The 17879-nt window shown below is 43.5% G+C and overlaps 1 protein-coding gene across 2 annotated transcripts; it reads right to left on the minus strand.

The window, feature by feature from the left end:
• Positions 1 to 10265: 10265 nt before the first annotated feature.
• Positions 10266 to 14934, minus strand: LOC135517251 (COP9 signalosome complex subunit 5-like). Of its 2 annotated transcripts, none has more exons than XM_064941379.1 (8): positions 14635 to 14934; positions 14170 to 14404; positions 13862 to 13990; positions 13339 to 13404; positions 12870 to 12955; positions 12406 to 12517; positions 11328 to 11476; positions 10266 to 10546 (listed from the first exon to the last, which is right to left on the minus strand). In XM_064941379.1, the coding sequence occupies exons 1-8, from the start codon at positions 14769 to 14771 to the stop codon at positions 10456 to 10458; spliced, it is 1005 nt and encodes a 334-aa protein (XP_064797451.1). In that variant the 5' UTR covers positions 14772 to 14934; the 3' UTR covers positions 10266 to 10455. The 2 variants fall into 2 exon arrangements, with proteins under 2 accessions (XP_064797451.1, XP_064797452.1); XM_064941380.1 differs by having other exon boundaries at positions 14863 to 14932.
• Positions 14935 to 17879: the final 2945 nt, after the last annotated feature.

A 17879-nucleotide genomic window follows, 5' to 3' on the forward strand; every position in this document is an offset into this window, starting at 1 on the left:
AGCAAAAACAACAACACGATTCAAAGGTTGTACTGCCAAGAGCAAAGTCCAAGAGAAAAGGTGCAAACAACACATCAGCTTGTTTTAATAAACAGTCGCTGGTGTCATGTGACTAATAAGCGTGTTGCCTGCCCCGCAGTGTATGTTTATCTAAAGGCACATTAATCCAAGCCTGGAAATATGAATACTCTCTGGACACGCTCTGATTGTTCATTGCCTTCCTGTCTCGGCCAAAGCGCTTCCACTTTTCTAGCCCGCGCTGCAATCAGTTCAGAGGGGACCCCTCGGCGCAGCGCGCTCCCAGGCTTTGATAAATGATCGTGTCATGGCCGTCACTCACAAGGGCCCTGGCGAGGAGCAGCCCAGCGCCAAATTGCCCCCCACGCGGGGGCGCGAAGACTAGAACAGCCCAGGCTGGATGAGCACTGTGCTGGGCTGCTGGGCCCTGGTTCCTCACTGGACTTAATGATTGGCCAGTTATGAACCTGTATTTGACCAGCACTTCGCTTCCCCCGTCCTCTCTGGTCCTCGTGCAGTGCTAACAGCCTCGGTAGATACCAGCCCATTTGTCACCCTGGCTGACTGCCTGTCATAATCTATTTTAAAAATCCATAATGCTTCCTGGGGATTCTGACCACACTGGGCTGAAGGAGGGATTGATCCTTCATGGTGCTGTCTTTGCAGGATCAATAGTGGCAGAGGGGTTGTATAAATTAAAGGAGATATCCACTAAATATGAGAACATGAAAGCTCCCTCTGACACATGTACAGCAATTACCTGCAGAGGGCTGCTCTTCTCAGTGGAATATCATTTATGTTGAGTGCCAATGTTACCCACGCTAACAGTGTGCTTTCAATGTCATGTCCCAAAGTGACATTATAGTGTGGATCAAAAATGTGCTTTTTAAAAGAATTCAGCCATCAAGCCTTTCAGATCCATAAAGAGAGAGATTTTTTTTTTAATACCTCAGAAGTGGAGCCTCAGAAACGCACAGCAGGTCGTTTTTCAAGGTCAACACAGCGAGCAGAAACCATATCTTTGCTTTTAATGAATCTCCCATCAAGTTTAGTGGTACTGCTGGGGAGGTATCAAATGCTGGACTAGCAGAGAAATAGGAAAAATCAGCCTCCTAAGAAAGGAGAGAAACTTGCGCTTGTTTTAAAGCTGTCAGCGAGGGCAGTCCTGGGGGACCAGGCCGCTGATTTGTTGAATAATTCTGACCCTGTGCGAGTCGCAGAGACTGGGAACCTCTGGCGGGATTTGCAGGATTTGGTTCTTTAGCACTCTGCTCTCCATATCATTTCACACATCACTTACAGAGGGCAGTGCTGCTATGTTCATGTTACCCTGATCCGCTTAAAGCGAGCATGTTGATTTTGATACATAACGCCACGCATAGTTGCTGTGATGTGGGTCATTATTTTGATCGCACAACATTCTCACAGTTTACACTTTTGTCACATTGGTAAAGAGTAGAGTAAGTGGCAACTGGTATTAGTTCCATCAGTAGTAGTGCTTTCATGAGGAAACGTACCTGCATGTCCAGTAGCTGGTTGTCTGCAGCAAAGTGTGTTTCTTTAGAACGGCAAGATCTCTGACATCATCTATGTTGTTCCTGTTGATATTCAAGACACCTAAAGATTCCCGCAAAGATAATCTACTTTGTAAATACAATGGCAAAACATTTGAACAACTACTTAAATAATATTTATAACCAGTGTAACAGATGTGAAACGGTTAGCTTAGTTAGCGGTGTGCGCTAAATAGCGTTTCAATCGGTGACGTCACTTGCTTTGAGACCTTGAAGTAGTAGTTCCCCTTGCTCTGCAAGGGCTGTGGCTTTTGTGGAGCGATGGGTAACGATGCTTTGTGGGTGACTGTTGTTGATGTGTGCAGAGGGTCCCTGGTTCGCGCCCGGGTATGGCGAAGGGATGGTCTAAAGTTATACTGTTACATTGGTGCCGTGACCCGGATCACTGGTTGCTGCGGAAAAGGAGGAAGGTCAAAAGGGGGGTGAGTGTAACGGATGTGAAACGGCTAGCTTAGTTAGCGGTGCGCGCTAAATAGCGTTTCAGTCGGTGACGTCACTTGCTCTGAGACCTTGAAGTAGTAGTTCCCCTTGCTCTGCAAGGGCCGCGGCTTTTGTGGAGCGATGCTTTGTGGGTGACTGTTGTTGATGTGTGCAGAGGGTCCCTGGTTCGCGCCCAGGTATGGGCGAAGGGACAGTCTAAAGTTATACTGTTACACCAGTATATATAATTGATCCTTGATTAACACTGTAAAATGGTTCAATAGATTGCTTTGGTTCTATTAAATGCTGTTGTATTAAATACGCCTGTACAAATTTGGTATTCATCTTAGTTTCAGTTCCTGGAAGCATTGATAAAAAGCTGGAGCTCTTACATTTGTGCTGCAATTTCTTTAATTATCAAAATAAACAAGAATGTGAGATTTGCAGTTTGTTTAACCAGAGTCTAAGGAGTAAACAGCCCTGGTTGATCTGTGAGACCAGAAAGTGCCACAGAGCTCTCTTTAACATCATCAAACTCAGCACAATACCGCTTTTACAGGGACCAGTTTCCTTATGGAAATCTGAGAGACCATTTCCAGACAAGGACATAATGCAGATTGTGAACATATACATATGGTCTGATTGCGCAGAGATGAAAATTATGACATTACCGATAAAGAGCAACATTAGATCAATGGTGGAATCCTGGTGCACAGGCACAACCTGCATTTACATTGTCAATTGTGGTGTGAAATGAGCTAAAACAATCTTATTTACAATCCCAGTTGGTTTGTTATTGGGTCTTACAGCGAGGGACAAGAAAGTCCTGGGGTCAAAGAGTAACTTCTCCCCACTGGGCAGTCTCTGGCCCTCTAGGTAGAGCTCCTTCAGCTCCTCTAACCCCCCCACCACCATGATGCTGTTTCCCTCTAGGTAGAGCTCCTTCAGCTCCTCTAACCCCCCCACCACCATGATGCTGTTTCCCTCTAGGTAGAGCTCCTTCAGCTCCTCTAACCCCCCCACCACAGTGATGCTGTTTCCCTCTAGGTAGAGCTCCTTCAGCTCCTCTACCCCCCCCACCACCATGATGCTGTTTCCCTCTAGGTAGAGCTCCTTCAGCTCCCCTAACCCCCCCACCACCATGATGCTGTTTCCCTCTAGGTAGAGCTCCTTCAGCTCCCCTAACCCCCCACCACCATGATGCTGTTTCCCTCCAGGTAGAGCTCCTTCAGCTCCCCTAACCCCCCACCACCATGATGCTGTTTCCCTCCAGGTAGAGCTCCTTCAGCTCCCCTAACCCCCCCACCACCATGATGCTGTTTCCCTTTAGGTAGAGCTCCTTCAGCTCCCCTAACCCCCCCACCACCATGATGCTGTTTCCCTTTAGGTAGAGCTCCTTCAGCTCCCCTAACCCCCCACCTCCATGATGCTGTTTCCCTCTAGGTAGAGCTCCTTCAGCTCCCCTAACCCCCCACCACCATGATGCTGTTTCCCTCTAGGTAGAGCTCCTTCAGCTCCCCTAACCCCCCACCACCATGATGCTGTTTCCCTTTAGGTAGAGCTCCTTCAGCTCCCCTAACCCCCCACCACCATGATGCTGTTTCCTTTTAGGTAGAGCTCCTTCAGCTCCCCTAACCCCCCACCACCATGATGCTGTTTCCCTCCAGGTAGAGCTCCTTCAGCTCCCCTAACCCCCCCACCACCATGATGCTGTTTCCCTTTAGGTAGAGCTCCTTCAGCTCCCCTAACCCCCCACCACCATGATGCTGTTTCCCTTTAGGTAGAGCTCCTTCAGCTCCCCTAACCCCCCCACCACCATGATGCTGTTTCCCTCTAGGTAGAGCTCCTTCAGCTCCCCTAACCCCCCACCACCATGATGCTGTTTCCCTTTAGGTAGAGCTCCTTCAGCTCCCCTAACCCCCCCACCACCATGATGCTGTTTCCCTCTAGGTAGAGCTCCTTCAGCTCCCCTAACCCCCCCACCACCATGATGCTGTTTCCCTCCAGGTAGAGCTCCTTCAGCTCCCCTAACCCCCCCACCACCATGATGCTGTTTCCCTCCAGGAAGAGCTCCTTCAGCTCCCCTAACCCCCCACCACCATGATGCTGTTTCCCTTTAGGTAGAGCTCCTTCAGCTCCCCTAACCCCCCACCACCATGATGCTGTTTCCCTTTAGGTAGAGCTCCTTCAGCTCCCCTAACCCCCCCACCACCATGATGCTGTTTCCCTTTAGGTAGAGCTCCTTCAGCTCCCCTAACCCCCCACCACCATGATGCTGTTTCCCTCTAGGTAGAGCTCCTTCAGCTCCCCTAACCCCCCACCACCATGATGCTGTTTCCCTCCAGGTAGAGCTCCTTCAGCTCCCCTAACCCCCCACCACCATGATGCTGTTTCCCTCCAGGAAGAGCTCCTTCAGCTCCCCTAACCCCCCACCACCATGATGCTGTTTCCCTTTAGGTAGAGCTCCTTCAGCTCCCCTAACCCCCCACCACCATGATGCTGTTTCCCTTTAGGTAGAGCTCCTTCAGCTCCCCTAACCCCCCACCACCATGATGCTGTTTCCTTTTAGGTAGAGCTCCTTCAGCTCCCCTAACCCCCCACCACCATGATGCTGTTTCCCTCCAGGAAGAGCTCCTTCAGCTCCCCTAACCCCCCACCACCATGATGCTGTTTCCCTTTAGGTAGAGCTCCTTCAGCTCCCCTAACCCCCCCACCACCATGATGCTGTTTCCCTCTAGGTAGAGCTCCTTCAGCTCCCCAAACCCCCCACCACCATGATGCTGTTTCCCTCTAGGTAGAGCTCCTTCAGCTCCCCTAACCCCCCACCACCATGATGCTGTTTCCCTTTAGGTAGAGCTCCTTCAGCTCCCCTAACCCCCCCACCACCATGATGCTGTTTCCCTCCAGGTGGAGCTCCTTCAGCTCAACATGGCCTATATTAATTTTGGTAACTGTAGTATCATACTTACAATGTCCACTATGTACTTGTTAGAAGTTAAGGTGAGTGAGTTTCTTGAGGTACTGTGGGAGGGAGTAGCTTCTCTTGTCTTTCAAATGGTAGCTGGATTTGGAAATCAGATACATGGTGAGGCGGACCATGATGGCTCGTCACAGACCCTGCCTCAGAGTAGATGCTTTTCAGCTTCAGCCAAGCGTTCACAGAACAACCACCAGAAATGTCTGAAAAAGGGAAGTTAATAAGCTAGCTGTAAAGAGTAAAGCTACAAAAAAAACGTCATTGGAGTCTTTCCACAAAAAAGTAACTATATGACAGATTCAAAAATATATTACCTCAATGAAATATTTTAGACTTTAAGAGCTCATTAAAGTAAAGTAAATAGGCCTAGATGCCATCTGTTTCCCAAGCATGCCATCTATTCCCCAAGCATGCCATCTATTCCCCAAGCATGCCACCTATTCCCCAAGCATGCCATCTATTCCCCAAGCATGCCATCTGTTTCCCAAGCATGCCATCTATTCCCCAAGCATGCCTTCTATTCCCCAAGCATGCCATCTGTTTACCAAGCATGCCATCTATCCCCCAAGCATGCCATCTATTCCCCAAACATTCCACCTATTCCCCAATCATGCCAACTATTCCCCAAGCATGCCACCTATTCCCCAAGCAGGCCATCTATTCCCCAAGCATGCCATCTATTCCCCAAGCAGGCCATCTATTCCCCAAGCATGCCATCTGTTTCACAAGCATGCCATCTGTTTCACAAGCATGCCATCTGTTTCCCAAGCATGCCATCTATTCCCCAAGCATGCCATTTGTTTCCCAAGCATGCCGCTATTCCCCAAGCATGCCATCTGTTTCCCAAGCATGCCATCTATTCCCCAAGCATGCCATCTGTTTCCCAAGCATGTCATCTATTCCCCAAGCATGCCATCTATTCCCCAAGCAGGCCATCTGTTTCCCAAGCATGCCATCTATTCCCCAAGCATGCCACCTATTCCCCAAGCAGGCCATATGTTTCCCAAGCAGGCCATCTATTCCCCAAGCATGCCATCTATTCTCCAAGCAGGCCATCTGTTTCCCAAGCATGCCATCTATTCCCCAAGCATGCCATCTATTCCCCAAGCATGCCATCTATTTCCCAATCATGCCATCTATTCCCCAAGCATGCCATCTGTTTCCCAAGCATGTCATCTATTCCCCAAGCATGCCATCTATTCCCCAAGCATGCCATCTGTTTCCCAAGCATGTCATCTATTCCCCAAGCATGCCATCTATTCCCCAAGCATGCCATCTGTTTCCCAAGCATGCCATCTATTCCCCAAGCATGCCACCTATTCCCCAAGCAGGCCATATGTTTCCCAAGCAGGCCATCTATTCCCCAAGCATGCCATCTATTCCCAAGCAGGCCATCTATTCCCAAGCAGGCCATCTATTCCACAAGCAGGCCATCTCTGCCCCAATCAGGCCATCCATTCCAAGAGCAGGTCATCTATTCCCCAAGCAGGCCTGCTGACACCCCAGGGTTTGTTTATTAGCTAGACCCTGACACCAGATCTAAACGTGCATGTGATTTTCTCTCTCTCAATGAAGACATCGAGAAGTATAGATGTCCTTCTCTGCTCACCAGTCACTATCCCTCATGAGCAAGGCTTTATTCCTTTTGCACTTCTGCCTCAGTTTCAGTATGCACACACTTTTGTTGAGAGAAAAACACACGCACGCACGCACGCACGCACACACACAGATCAGAGTGTGACAACAAGTCTTATCTAAACTTGATCTCAGGGCACGAGCCGAGGCAGAGTTGACATGAATGGAGGGCCTTCGATCGATTGCGATCTCCCGTGGGCAGCAACAAGATCAGTGTAGCCCTCGGGACTCGACAGACAGCAGTTAATCATGTGCAAAACTGACACTAGCAGCAGTTAACTTACAGGATAAATTCAAGGCCACATTCATTCACATATTTTCTATAGCAACGCAGGCTAGCTAAACGTTAGGATGTCAACAAAGCTGTCAGCGCTAGCCATCAAAAAATAAACTTGCAAAGTAAATACAAATCTAGCTACCTCTGTAGTATATGTACGTGTCCTCCTTGTAAAATGATGATAAAGAGACTAAAGACGCGGGGTGAGATGAATAAATTCACACTCGTGTGGTCTGTGGATATCCTTGTTGGAATGATTGCCATGGGGACAACGCGCCAAAGCTGCGTAAAGTACTTCTTCTTTATGTTTTTATGGCATACCACAACTAATTTGCCGACCAGTGATCAAATATATCCTTTCCTATGCAAGAAAAATATGAAACGGAAATGTTACTTTCCTTCTATTATCTTGAGTAGGCTAATTAACAACCATATATTTAGTTGTGTTTTTCGGGCACGAGCTGTTTACACCTTATGTCTATGGTTTACACAAGTGTCAATCAAATTGTGTACGGCGTGCAGTTGAAGTCGGAAAGATAAATTGATAGTCTGCTCATTACAATGGTTGCCTGTATTCATGAATGTCATTCTTGCCAACACTCTGTTTTATTTAACTACGGGCGGCAAGGTAGCCTAGTGGTTAGAGCGTTGGACTAGTAACCGGAAGGTTGCAAGTTCAAATCCCCGAGCTGACAAGGTACAAATCTGTCGTAATGCCCCTGACCAGGCAGTTAACCCACTGTTCCTAGGCCGTCATTGAAAATAAGAATTTGTTCTTAACTGACTTGTTAAATAAAGGTGAAAAATATATATATATATATATTTTCGACTGACAGTTGTGAAAAATGACTAAGTACAGGCAATGTAAAAAATATAGTACATTTCAGTTCAATGTGGACCCAAAAGTAAAATGATCAAGTAGGAATTCACAAAGGAAGTGGCAGAAAATAATTGGCTGTGCAATTGGCAATTTTCTGTGAAACATAATTCAATGTAATGACTGCATCAATAGGTTGATTCAATTATTTAAATGACCACAATCAAATGTTTTTTTTTGTTAATTTAGGTAAAATCCCCTCAGAATTAATCACAGTTTGAGTTTTTGCCATTGGTATCTAGATTTGAATAAATATGTATATTTGCATCCAAAATATTTGTGAATTGGATCGCTTTTCACACTTTATTGCCTTGTCACATCCTCATGAAAAACATATTTTGGGCCAGACTTTCCTGGCTGAGTAAATTGAAAAATATTGGATAAATATAAAGAAAGCCAGAATGAAACAAGCTAAATTCCTTTCAGCACTTTTCCTTTCTTCAGAAATAGTCTAAAACTATTCCATTCCAACACCATGAATCATGTGGTCTTTTATGTACCTTTCTAATGATCAGCTACTTGTGTGGTATTGTAGACCTCTGAAATAAAAAACGTTTTGCCTTTCCATTGGTGGAATGTAAAATCTTTTATGTCCATGATTATTTTCAATGAGGTCAAAGGTTAAATAAATATCAAATAGTGTGGAACATCTCAGACAGGCACACACACACGCAAACAGTAAACAGATCCTACAGCTATCCCCGAGGCCTGTGGACTATAGTGCCTGCAGACATGTACATGACGTAACCCGACACCATGTTTATTAGTTTCTCCTCTTCTCTCCAGCCAAGATCACATTGCTTCTCGTAATAATGCGTATAACGCGCCAGGCAGGCTGGGGTCGCAGTGCGATTGGCTCAGCGAGTCTCAGCAGTGACCCATGCATTGTTATATAATGTCAAGGCCCGGGCTTCCTGCAACTGAGTGACTTGCCTCCACTTATGCATGCAGAGCACTTGGCAGGGAGGAAATGTAGCGCTGTAGGCCCTTCTTTCCCCCACATAGCTCCACTCTAGGGCAATGAGTGAGTTCCAACCCCCTTCATTATAGCCTACACAATGCTTGTTGAGCATATTCTGAGATCCAAAGTAAACAATATCCTTGGACTTCTGCAGGATAATTTGTTCCGCAGGGCCTATAGGTGCCCAGTAGTAAATAGCTATTCATCATACGCCTTATCAATCCTCTGTTCTCAGAACTTCAGTTAGGCCTTGTTTATTATTATAATGTATTTTCAATGAACTCACCAAATGAGGTGCAATTCCACTGTTTCATAGATAATACAAAACATATTAAGTGTACGCTAATTCAAATAAATGTTAATTCAATAACATATTAGCAAATGCATTGAATGCTTGGTTGTCGGTCGGCCTTCATTGGAATTCACATTTACTTGTTTCCACTGTAAACGAAGCATCTGAATGTTCATCTGGTGACGACCATAAGAATGACATGTACGGAACACTGGTCTTATATTTAAAGGATCATTTACAAATCTTGCATTAGGTAAAACTACTACTAAGACAGCACGTTCCATATACTTGTTGAGCATCTAGCCATAACAGTATTTAGCTATAACAGTAACAGTACTGTAATGCACTTAAAACCACTAGCTACAGAGCATTCAAAGTGAGGGTAAAGCCAATTGTTTCCTGTTGTTAATTCCAAAAACTCAAATTACATTTAACATAATTCAATAAGTTTCCTCTTTCTAAAACACTTTCGGATACACACTTCACCCATTATAATAACATAAAAATGTAAAAAGAAAATCATTACAAGAAATGATGCCAAAGCTCATGTACATGAGGAAATGCAGACCCATTCAAAGTGCATCAAATATGGTTCCACGCCTCTACAATGCTGCATCAAAAATATACATTCCACCATTATAATACTACAAGAAAAAGAATTATGACATTAAACGGTGCCAGGGCTGCAGTGTGTAAGGAAAAGCAGACTGTGTCTGCTTCGATGTAGACGGATTGGGTGAATAGACTCCAGTGTGCACGGCTCCTGTTTCTGTGCTGCATCATTGCCGCGGCTCGACTTGACGACTTGACAATCCTGAAGGATTGTGTACTACAGAGAGACAACCTGCACCGAAAGCCACTCCGCAGAGACTTCTCGACCATGCCAGCCAGTGTTTACGTTTGAGCCGATGCAGCGGCTTGAGTTTGTTGTTCCATAATGTAATGATATGACTGGCCAGAGTTGAAATGACTGGCTGACTGGTTGTAGGTTTTGTTATGGAGTAATATACCATGGTCTTTGTTAAAGTGTTAAGTCATGCTGCGAGGGTGTGTGTGTGTAGTCTACTCTAGCCAATACCTAACAGCCATGGGACATGGAAATGTCACAGTGCTATGTCATGTTGAACCCAAAGGAGAATACCTTTCAAAAGTCTGCAAGCATTCAAAAATAAGAAAATACATGAACTAAAGTTGGAAGCAATTCAGTCAAAATAATATGGTTCACCAACCTCAGGAATTTTAACAACACTATTTATTCATACACTTATGTGGACATAAGTTTAGATCAATCACTCACACTAAAGAATAGCTGAAGATAAAACCAATAAACTTTCCTCAGATAATAATTGAAAGATCATCCTGCTAACCAGAATCTAAATAGTAATACACACACGAGGGGTGACTCCACTTGGACTGTTTCGGGCTTAGATGGCAGACGTGTTGATTTGATTGAAGAGCTTATGCTTGATGACTTGAGACATCAGACCATGGATCGCCTCAATTGTCGTCTTGCAGCTAGAATAGCCAGAAAAAAAGAGGAAAGTTCAGTTTTGCTCTGGACATGAAGAGGTGACACGGACGTCCTATCCATCAACAGACAGGTCAGATAAACAAACAGATAGGTGTTGCATTCACGGGAGAACAACTCAATAAACCACAACCATTGTATAAATAATAAGCAGACCATTACATTAATAGGTAGGTAGGACAACTCTACCTGCTAAAACAAGTAACTAAGTATTCCCATTGCATCTATACACAAATAATGTGTGATCAAAATGGTTACAAAACATAGTAATAATACAGAGATTCTATAACTTGGAGTAGTACATAGCGTAGGCCTAAGCAGACCAGAGATTTCCATCTTCCATTGATCGTGTTCATCAGAAAGGCAAAAATGTTCCCAGATCACTATTCCTTCTCTGAGAAGCTTTGTGAATATGGACCAATGATTCTATTATGGGGTAAGAATAATTTGTTTCTCTGTGTCAGTTGAATATTTAAATGGTGTGTTTAACAGCGACTCAAATTGGTTTACAGTTGCAATAATATCAGTAAAAATCTTTATTGCAACAGTACATAGGGCATTATCAACAATCCAATCCAATCTGTCAATACTGCAAAACATGAACAAACATACAGTGTGATACATGGTGCCATGCCAATTTTAGAGATCAATGCATTAAATCATTCACTAAATAAGCTCTAGGCCTGGAAGCCAAATAAATAATTACAAGTAAATGCAGAATAAACAAGATCTAAATTAGATAACAGGAGTGGAGGAGCATTGCTGTACCTGTCTCGTGTTGCTTTGGCCAGTTTGTCCTCGGACTTCCTGTCGTGTGTGTCCAGGCCCAGCATGAAGCTTCCTCTTCCAAGCTGAGCCTCCGACTGCTCCAGTTTCTCAGACAGGTCAAACACCTGGCCTGTGGTGTACTCTGAATTCTGGGGAGGACACACGCATGGATTATGTACCAATATGTTATATTGTCATGTACCATGATCAGACGAAAGCATATCCGCATATTGTGATTAAGTTAATCAAAGTATGTGGAAACAGTAGCCTATATACCCATGTGTGGGCTTTCTTTCATTATTTCTTTACATACACACACACACACACACACAATGTTCATGCACAATTTCACCACCACCCTATTTTCTTCACCACTACTGAGACATTCTATTAAACAGTTACAATATGTTGAACTTGTTAATGGATTAAATGGCTTGTCAAGTCGCGGTGAAAGGGGTTCGGTGAAAAGGTTTGCCTAAGGTGAGGCCTTGTGTTCCATGGAGCAGGTAATTAGGAGACAATGATAGGGAGCCAGACTGTGGTGACAGTGTAGTGACTGACAAAGCCATTCGCCAATGGACCAGTCAACTCCTGACAACTAGTCAATCCATCTTCATCCAGAATGACCAGAGTCCACTGTTTGGATAGTCTGCTGCCTTTAGAGACTGTTTAGCATCCACAATGGGAATTCACTGGGGGCTTTCAATCTCTAGAAAGTATTGGCAACAAGGGAGATGATCCACGGTGAACCACAGCGGCATCTATATCACCACATCTCCAACGCATAGATATTTTGTTTAAAGATTAACATGGTGGCCTCAGTCATATTAATTAACCTATGCTTGTAAATCTGCACAAGTGACTTTTTGGAAAATAGAAGACCCCCCCGGGGCCATATAAAATTATTATAATAATGGTATAAATAAAGAAAGGGATTGTCATTAATATGTAAGAATCACGCACCATATATTTTGGCTGCTACTTGACTCGGCATAGTATGGTTACATATCTATTTGTAAACAAAAGGGTTTCACAAATGTAGCATTGCTTGATTTAGAGTTAAATTCAAAACACTTACCGTCAGAAGACTTGAAGAGCTCAGAGTGTTGACCCAGTATTTATTCCAGAGGAGCTCCAGTAATTTTCGATCAAGGGAAGACTTGAAATAAGTCACCTCCAAGGCATAATACCTAAACAAACAAACAAGCCCACGGCACTTAGTGAATAAATAAACAATGTAAATTAAATGAAGACAATACTACCTTTTTATTTAATAATAATAATTATCCCCAGTTTACAATTGGCTCATTCATCCCCCTCCTCTCCCCTGTAACTATTCCCCAGGTCGTTGCTGCAAATGAGAATGTGTTCTCAGTCAACTTACCTGGTAAAATAACGGAGAAAAAATAAATTATTTTATTTTATTTTATTTACCACAGCATTACTAAGGATTATTACATCATAATGACTTGAATTTGTGTTATAGGCTACATCAATATTATATGTTTGCCTCAAGTATAAACGTCCAAGATGAAAGCTCACTGTTTGCAGTGCACGCCGAAGTCTTCGATCTTGTTCAGGGGAATGGTCTGATATTCAGAGGGTCCCTCATCTGGAGGTTTGTAACCCTGAAAAACAACACAAACACACAATTATTAGACTCATGATATCTGAAAATGTATATTTAATGAGAGGAAACGTAGTCTTAAAATATTTGCACAGTTCAATAGTGAGAGACAGCCAACTACTAATTAACCACTAATAAACACATTTTGCAAAATGTATAATTAACTAAATGTTGACAATGAATCATAATAGTATTACTTATAGATACAACAAAATCTTAAAAATAAATAATCCATTTGGCATGCTGAATATAGCAAATATATTTATGAGCGATAAATGAGACCAAAATGCTGAATTTGCAGTAATTGTGTTTCTAACTTATCTAATACCACATGTAACACGGCTAAACACTGGAATAATGCAAGAAACACATTTTACTCCTTACCTTGGGGTATGTTCTGAAGGCGCCAAGATTGACTTTCCCTGCAGATATGGTGCGAGTGGGGTCGATCTGGGAGGGAGAGATATACAGTAGAACAGGAAAATGTTTTCAGAGGTCAGACAGTCTCTAGAGACCACTCCAAGCCGGCCACCAGGAGTGATGTTTTCTTCTCAACTACTGCTGCCAGTGTAGTCAAAGAACACACTTAATTATCCTATGCCCTTGGCACTGCAGCCCTGCAAAACCAATCAAGTGTAAATAGCATCTACAGTTACAAAAGCCAAATATGTGCCGTGCTCATGGTGGACTACTACCATACATCAACAACCACTAAAGGGATGCCTAAACCTGATTGCACCCCTCTCAGTTACACATGTATAGCCTTGCACCCACAAATTCAAAAGGAAAACCAAAGTACTGTATTTAGGAAGCAGTCTAATAAAAGACAAATGGACATTTTAACATGTGTATTTTGGAGGTATTGCGTTATGAGCTGAAGTTGGGGCAGATCTTTCACTGTACTCACCACCACCGCCACAAAGGGCTCCTGAAACTGCTGGTTGAGCATCTGAGTGCTGACATCTATACCTGACAACCAGCAGCCGTAACCTGGGTGACTGTGGTACCAGCCAATAGCGTTCTCCAGCCGACCAACCTGACAGTTCACAAACGGCAAGGAATCAGTATCAATACAATGAAGAGATAGTGTCCAATATGTAACCATTGTGATAAACCATGACAAGCACAGTTCTCACTAAAATGTCATGTGTTTTGATCCATCCTTTTATGCAACATTAAGGACCAAAATCTCATTCCAAGAGTCAGTCATATTACCTGTTTGGCATTCTCAATGTAGGCAGCCATGTATTCATAAGCCGCAGCCTGGGCGTTGACCCGCGTCTCTGTCCCCTCCACGGGTAAGGCAAAGCTGTCCATGATGTTCATGGTCTCCCCGTCCACTTTCCCAAGCATCAGACCCATCACCTCGAGGTTGCCCCCGGACCTGGCGTGCATCACCATCTTCAGCAGCGCCAGAGCAGATATCTGGCAGTATTTGAAGTAATGATGACTATAGGACAAAAATCATATTGGTGTGAATTATGTTCAGGGAATTAATATGGCATTCACTAACTAGCTTGCAATGCAGGGAGAATTCCCATTGTTGACATGCTAACTAGCAAGCTAACTTCAGCTAGTAACTTTAGCTAGCTGGTCAAGCCAACACAGCCTAACAAGGAACTAGCAAGCAGTTGTAAATAAAACAAATTACAATCTATAATTTATCAAATATATACTTACTCCTTTGTCCATGGCTTCGCAGCAAGGATTTCCTGTTGTTGTTTTTTGTCATATTTATATATTTCATCTATGCTCTGAACTTCCTGCATACTGTTTTGTAGCTCCCATGTTTTCTGTGCCATGCTACTCCCTGCCATGATGACAACCTAGTCTCACTACCTCTCAAAAATATAAAGTAATACTAGAAAGAAAACTAGTGCGCTATCAAACGTGGAATATTTCAAATACCTGTAATAATAACATAGTCTCAAAGCAGTAGCCCTTGCTCATCCATTCGTTCAGAGAGCCATGACACTGGACTGTACCATGTTATGAGGAAGGGGGACATACACATAAAAAAAAAATCTAAAATAAAAAGTGACCGTGGGGTTTTTGTTCAGTTAATGAGTATACGCATAAAATCATCGAATTAATTCAGAAATGCATGTCCCAAACAAATAAACTTATACTTGTATTCATCAACAGCCACGAAACACCAATTAACATGATGGTTTAGTCCAAATAACACAGACGATGTGATAGAAATGGTAATACTGACATCTTCTGGGGGAATATGTGAATGCTTTTCACTTATTTATTATTTTGAAACGAAGTCAGCTAACTTAGCGCTCTGTTACCTGGTAAAATAATGGTAAATAAAATACTATTCAATTTTTTGAAAACTGCTAAATGGCTTGTGATTTAAAGCAGCCACGTTCCTGTTGTCTTCCTCCAGGACAAATTAAGAGATGAGGGAAACAAAGAATACAACCTCTTTCTTAAAGAACAGTCAGGACAATTTAGGAAACCATCTTCAAATGCTTCTCATGTAAAAATAGATTATGCATACCTTGGAAATTATGTAGATATTTTTGTGAAAATATCTCTTGACCTATTCAATGTGTGTTTAATGAGTTGAAGATGATTGTCCTGTTCATTGGCTATATTTGACTAAGATCCTACAGCATGTTGCCACATTTTGATAATTTAACACCTCTCTTTCCTAAACTACAGGTGCAAGCCCCAGAGACTGTGAGTCCTGCTGCACCAGCCATCCCAAAGGCCCAGCATAACATCCAGTTTAACCATGGAGGCCAGCCTCCAGCGACTCCCATCCTGGAGGGATTCTGCCACCCTAACCAACAGGGGGACAGGGACAGAGGCTCAGGCCCCACGAGGGTGGAGGCGCTGGGAGCTCCACAGACCAGAGGAGTCTTTGGAGGGCTGGAAGAGGAGGCCCAGAAGGAGAAGCAGGTGTAGAGAGCAGTACAACTCTGAGGAGGACCTTTCCACAGAGGAGGAGGATGAGGAAGAGGAATTTGAGTTCTTGGAGAGGAGGAGACCCAGAAGAAGCCGAGAGTCAGAGTTCACTGGGAGAACACAGAGGATGATAATCTATCATAACCCTGACAGGTACTTCTCATGAGAGATTTTCTATCAGCAAATTACTTGCTGCTGTGAAAACTGCATTTAAAAAAAGGATGGATTATGCTCATTGTAATCTTCCTGTTTAACATTGTAATTCATTTCTATGGCAGAGCTGTGCAGGAGAAGAGAGAGGTGTCCATGAAGAGCACATCAGATCAGAAAGTCCAAGTCGGCAACACCAAAACCCAAAACTGAGCCACTGCAATTAAATGGCCACATTAGCACAGTTGGCCACCACATGTATAAAACCTCTCTGTATTGATTGTGGAGGGAGACTACAATGGAAAACTGTAATGCCAAATATTTGTGTTCAGTCCCCGTCTCGCCGGCTTGTTTATTTATTGCATTACATTGTTGCATTTAATTTTCATACCATGTACAGTACCAGTTTGGACACACCTACTCATTCAAGGGTTTTTCTTTTTCTTTTTTTACTATTCTACATTGTAGAATTATAGTGAAGGCAATCAAAACTATGAAATAACACATATGGAATAATGTAGTAACCAAAAACTAATTAAAATCTATTTTAGATTCTTCAAAGCAGCCACCCTTTGCCTTGATGACAGCTTTCCACACTCTTGGCATTCTCTCAACCAGCTTCACCTGGAATGCTTTTCTAACAGTCTTGAAGGAGTTCCCATATGCTGAGCACTTGTTGGCTGTTTTTCCTTCACTCTGCAGTCCAACTCATCCCAAACCATCTCAATTGGGTTGAGGTTGGTGATTGTGGAGGCCAGGTCATCTGATGCAGCACTCCATCACTCTCCTTGATCAAGGTGTGGAGGTGTGGTGGGTCATTGTTCTGTTGAAAAACAAATGATAGTCCCAATAAGCGCAAACCAGATGGGATGGCGTATTGCTGCAGAATGCTGTGCTAGCCATGCTGGTTAAGTGTGCCTTGAATTCTAAATAAATCACTGACAGTGTCACCAACAAAGCACCATCACACCTCCTCCATGCTTCACGGTGAGAACCACACATGCGGAGATCATCCATTAACTTACTCTGCGTCTCACAAAGACACAGTGGTTGGAACCACAAATCTCAAATTTGGACTCATCAGACCAAAGGACAGATTTCCACCAATTTAATGTCCATTGCTCGTATTTCTTGGCCTAAGCAAGTCTCTTCTTTTATTTGGTGTCCTTTGGTAGTGGTTTCTTTGCAGAAATTCGACCATGAAGGCCTGATTCACGCAGTCTCCTCTGAACAGTTGATGTTGAGATGTGTCTGTTACTTTGGCTGCAATTTCTGAGGCTGGTAACTCCAATGAATTTATCATCTGCAGCAGAGATAACTCTGGGTCTTCCTTTCCTGTGGTAGTCCTCCTGAGAGCCAGTTTTTTCATAGCGCTTGATGGTTTTTGCGACTGCATTTGAAGAAACGTTCAAAGTTCTTCAAATTTTCCACATTGACTGTCCTTCATGTCTTAAAGTAATAATGGACTGTCGTTTGCTTATCGTCTTTGCTTATTTGAGCTGTTCTTGCCATAATATGGATTTCTGTATACCCCCCTAACTTGTCTGTATACCACCCCTACCGAGTGGCGCAGTGGTCTAAGGCACTGCATCTCAATGCATGAGGCGCCACTACAGTCCCTCGTTCTAATCCAGGCTGTATCACATCCGGCCGTGATTAGAAGTCCCATAGGGAGGTGCACAATTGGCCCGGGCGTTGTCCAGGTTTGGCCGGGTTAGGCCGTCATTGTAAATAAGAATTTGTTCTTAACTGACTTGCCTAGTTAAATAACATAACTGATTGGCTCAAACGCATTAAGAAAGAAAGAAATTCCACAAATGAACTTTTACAAGGCACACCTGTTAACTGAAATGCAT

This window comes from Oncorhynchus masou, chromosome 28, assembly GCF_036934945.1.
Source record: "Oncorhynchus masou masou isolate Uvic2021 chromosome 28, UVic_Omas_1.1, whole genome shotgun sequence".
NCBI lineage: Eukaryota > Metazoa > Chordata > Actinopteri > Salmoniformes > Salmonidae > Oncorhynchus > Oncorhynchus masou.